Below are 5,088 nucleotides of genomic sequence, written 5' to 3' on the forward strand. Positions count from 1 at the left end.
TTTCTGTACTAGTTAGTATTGTTAATATTGTTTAAAAATAATAATGTGCTTTGTTGATGGAGTTTGAAACATTTCCAAATTTTTTTTTTATTTATGTTCATACAAGATAAGAACATAGATCAACTGTATTTTGGAATCAGTCTCATAGATCTGAAGGTTGGGTGTTCTACTCCTGGTTCTGCTATCCAGCCTGAACTGAGGCATAACATTAATTTTCTTCTTATTTTGTTGCATTATCTATAAAACATGAATATGCTTATTTGCCCAATCTACCTTGTCACACTTTTAAAAATAGAAGATCATAATAAGATAAATGTTAGGCAGTACCACCGTGGGTCACTCAAAGCTAGGATAAAGCTTATTTTTACTATATGATTTAGTCACAACAAAGTTTATTAGGCCTCACATTCTTTCCTTTGTAGGTGGGTATGGGAAAATATTGACATTGTACTTGTGAAATACACTGACTTCAATAAAGAAAACCATACATAATGCAAAGGAATGTTTATGCACTGCAACTTTTTATACAAATAATCATATCAGTAATTCATGTATCCATAATGACCCAAGGTCATATGTGAAAGGTAGGTAATATAGGGGAAAACATACTAAAAGAGGACTTATGGCTCCCAGGATTCAAAACAACTTAATATTAGCAGAGAGGCTGTGGGAAATTCACCTAATGTCACTGAGTCTGAGTTTTCTTATTTGTAAAAGAACGTATTTGTTCACTTTCATATGAATTATCAGACAGCTTTATTTTAAATAATGTATGTGAAAATGTTCCGTAAATGTTAACTATATAAATTCAAAATTTGTTTTTGATTTACTTTGAAGTACTTTGTAAACTGTAGCAGATACACAAATATGTTGTGTTCGTATTAGTAGTTATAAAACCAAACAGCTCCGATGACAAGGTTTTAATAGATCTTTGGTTCAAATTTAACCATAATTTATAATGAGGAAAAATAAGCGCCACTTAGATTCATGAAATATCACTGCTTAAATTCCACTTATTTGAAAAAAAAAGAAACACACGTACCTAATTTTTATAATTGTATTATTGTACCAAAATTTTATGATATGAGGCAAACTTAGCCCCCCCACCACTCCTTTTTAATTCCCTTGCACAAAGTCAAGAAAACTTTTCATTGCTAGTTAAATAATGCAATGTTTTGTTATTAGTACAATGCTCCTATCTCTACTGAATGAAATTCATGTGAACGTGAGGGCCAGGAAATAAGGCTTGAAGCAATGAACTGTAGACTAAGGCGTCTCTACACAACAGTCCAGAGATTAAGAGACTTGGTATGGAAGGACCTAAGAGTCATTTCTTTTATTATAACTAGCTGGCTTACATTTAGTAAGTCACATCTTTGCTAGGGCTTCTCGTTGTAGAATGGGAAGTAATCAACAAGATAATTTCTAAATCCCTCTCTGCATAATAAATTTGTTTCATGCCACCAAAGTTCTAAACAGAGCTCTACCACTTACTTACTAGCAATGTCACTGGTTTCTTTGTAAGAGCACAGCTCATGATAAGGTTGCTTCTTTCCCTACACAATGTGACACTTTAACATTGTCTCCCCACCTTTTCATAGTATTTGACCTCGTAGTCCAATATGATCCCATTAGGGTGTTCAGGTTCTTGCCAGGATAAAGAGATGCTGTTTCTGGATGTCTGGTCCTTCTTAATCGTCACGACAGGTGATGGAGCTGTAATGAGAGAATGGGGGGTGGTGGTGGAAGGAGGCAGGTTAATGGGGCTAGGGAGGATGGTGAAGAAGAGCAGAAAAGAAGGGAACAAGCAACTGGGGTCTATCACTGTTCTAATCTTTGGCAAGAAAGCACTATTTCCATTTCAAAGGCTCTTGAGTATTAATCTGGCCCCATATCAAGCCTCAGCAGCTGCATTATAGCCGTGGTACATGCAAGCCTATGGAAAAGGAGCTGGGATTTTCTGTTGCTGGTAGACTAGTGGCAAGTGAGCAGATGGTTTCAATCTGCTACTATAATGTAAGCAATGAAATATATTTGATATATTAAAAAAAGAACAAAACATCAGGACTACCTATTTGTTATAATGTTGTAAAGTTATTAATACCAGATTCTTCAGTTCATTGATAACATTTTCATATGCAACTCTGTAAGAGGACTGGAATCCATTATGCACAAGGAGTCCCATGATATCCATAGGTAATAATAATAGTGTATTATAAAATAGATATGATTTATGATTTATTACAGTAGGTCTTGACTTCTGACAAAAATCTAGCAAGAATAGAAATATATAGTATCAGGAAAACAACAATCTAGTATTTTTAATTTTTATATGTTAGAAAATATATTTAATAAGAATACTACGGACACGATTGCTGTATGTGTGAAAGCTATTTAGATATATTTGGAAGTGTCTTATTGGGTAGTGAAGGAGCACTGGTGACACAGTGGTTAAAGCGCTCAGCTAGAATTTCTAACCTTTCATTTAGAAAGGCTGGCAGTTGGAACCTACCAGCCGCTCCGTGGAAGAAAGATGTGTCAGTCTGCTTCCATAAAGATTAAACAAAACAAAACAAAACTCATTGCCATACAGTTAACTCCGACTCATAGTGATCCTATATAGGGTTTCCAAGCCTGTAAATCTTTACAGAGGCAGACTGCCACATCTTCCACAGAGTGGCTGGTGGGTTGGAACCACCAACTTTTTGGTTAGCAGCTGAGCCTTTAACCACTGCACCACCAGGGCTCTTTTTCCATAGAGATTACAGCCTTGGAAATCCTATGGAGCTGTTCTACTCTGTCCCATAGAGTCCCTATGAGTTAGAATTGACTGAACAGCAATGGGTTTTATTGGGTACCCGTTGCTGTTGAGTTCATTCTGACTCATGGTCACCCTATAGGACAGAGCAGAACTGACTTTAAGGGTTTCCAAGGAGCATCTGGTGGATTCAAACTGCCAACCTTTTGGTTAGCAACCGTAGTTCATAACCATTGCGCCACCAGGGTTCCAAATGTGGTTAGATGCAACAAAGTAGGTGGCAATGCCTTAACCCTAAGCCAGCTGTAAGACCCAAGGGCTTCTTCCATCCTTGTTAAGGGGAGTGCTAACCTTCTCTCCTTTCATGCAACACTTTATTGGGTAGTGACTTGAAATTTGTTATATTTTGATAAAAATTTTCAAAAATATGGAATATAAATTTTAAAAAATCTGTTTGGATCAGATACTATAGGGTCCCTTCATTTCTAACTCAGGATTAAATATATTTTAACTGATTTCCCACTTCAAATCCTCCCATTAAAAAGATAAACACAAACTATCTATTAATATACTTCTGTTTTCAAATATTTGGCCAACCAAAATATCTCACTGCTGGATTCAGCAGCATTTTGCTCTAATGGACAGCAAAAAAACAATTTACAAACAAAAACTCAGGAAGTGTTATCTACATTAACTGTTGAATTGCTTTCATTGTGAAAGGACCTATTTCTTTTAGATTTTTCTCAAATCAAGGCCTATTTGGACCTTATACATTTATGTTCCCCACCGCAGCTCGTAGTAGATGCTCCATATTTGTTAATTTGACACTTTTCATAATAATCTCATGCTGACTTTTACACCTAACTTATTTAAACTATTTCTATTTATACACCCTTTCATTAAGCTTGCCTTGTGTCAGTGGAAAGTGTAAATCTAAATGTATTATCTCTTGAAATAAATTTCCAATTCACTTATTTCTAGTATTTATAAGATCCCTTTACCAACTCTTTCCAATTATAGAATAATTTCTTTAATGGTCTGTGAATGATTACTTAATATTTTCTGAAGAAAAAAAGTAGGTTTTACTTTTCTGATGCAAAAGTAAATTCTTTTTCTTATTCACATTTTGCTACCTTTAGCAATTAACATCCTTTAACATAAATTAGCATAATTTACTTTCGTGTCTACTCTTCATCTATTCATTATTCTCTTTTATATCCCAAATTGGCCTCACTTTCCCCCCTGAGGTTTGCTGCTCTAAAGATTCTAAGCAAAGGATAGGTTATTTTGATTATATTTTAGTGAAAGCTTTATAAACATATGCAATGTTTATAAACATATAACTGGGTTATAAATAAATGGCAGAGATGTTATATTTTGTGAGAATTATTTCCTTTGTACTTAACGTAATAAGTACCTAGAAAAATCAGTTCATTATCCCATTACTAACAGACAACTTGCAGACCCAATGTCTCTAGAACCAAATTTTGCTTTTTGTACAAAAAAAAAAAGGAAGAAATTCCACTAAGTATTCTGTGAAACATACCCGTTAGTAGAGTAACTTTTAATGAGTGCTTACAGAGCATTTCAAAGAAGCTTAGGGTTGGAACACTTTCCTGGTAAACCCATGGAGACCCTACATTCAATTCCTTATTACCATGAAACTGTTTCATTTTTCCTGTTGATTGCAATGCATTTTCAAAGAAGTTTTGAAAATTACCATGCATAGCGTCTCTCCTTTAAAAAACAAGAGAGAAAATAATTCATTTCAAAAGAATAATTGTGACAAGGCTCGTATTAACCTTTTAATAAAAGCTTGGCAGGCCGTTTTTGGGGTCTGCCCAAATTTTACTGCTTCTGCACTGAGCTGGACTTTATAACCGCTGAATTTCTTCAAAGGTCTTTGAGCAAGCTGCAGGACCCCTGTTGGACTGTAATTCCACACTTATTTAAGTAGAGGCAATTGCTCAAATCTTGTGCCATCTCTATGTTAAATGAGCCTTTCCTGATTGCTCCTTTTATGCCCCTGCTAAGTCATTTGTTCTGCTCTTTCAAGACACGCCCCTTGTGCTGGCTGCATTTCAGTATGGTTTCAATCCAGTGCACCAGCTGCAAGCCGGTTACATTTAGGTAGCGCTCATCAATATTTTACCATTAATTAATAAATAATTAACAGACATTTTTTCCTCTCCCCTAATAAATAATTTTAAGACTTAATAAAATAAACTGCAGAGATGAAATCCATAGACACTTCATTGTATAAATGATTTCTAAAAGGTTTTCTAGGACAGTTTTTAATTCATGTCTTGAAGTATAATTTATCTATACTT

The 5,088-nt window shown here is 34.9% G+C and overlaps 1 protein-coding gene and 1 non-coding gene across 2 annotated transcripts in view; both read right to left on the minus strand.

Annotated features, from left to right (window-relative positions):
* EPHA3 (EPH receptor A3) overlaps positions 1-5,088 on the minus strand; it is a 432,183-nt gene that overhangs the window by 78,386 nt on the left and 348,709 nt on the right. The window contains exon 6 of the mRNA XM_004371373.2: positions 1,592-1,716. Coding sequence (XP_004371430.1) covers positions 1,592-1,716 — 125 coding nt within the window. The remainder of the gene's footprint in view (positions 1-1,591; positions 1,717-5,088) is intronic.
* LOC111819590 (U6atac minor spliceosomal RNA) lies at positions 3,010-3,131 on the minus strand. The gene has a single exon (XR_002823176.1). It is a non-coding gene; the product is annotated as a U6atac minor spliceosomal RNA (small nuclear RNA).

Source organism: Trichechus manatus, unplaced genomic scaffold (assembly GCF_000243295.1).
Source record: "Trichechus manatus latirostris isolate Lorelei unplaced genomic scaffold, TriManLat1.0 scaffold00012, whole genome shotgun sequence".
NCBI lineage: Eukaryota > Metazoa > Chordata > Mammalia > Sirenia > Trichechidae > Trichechus > Trichechus manatus.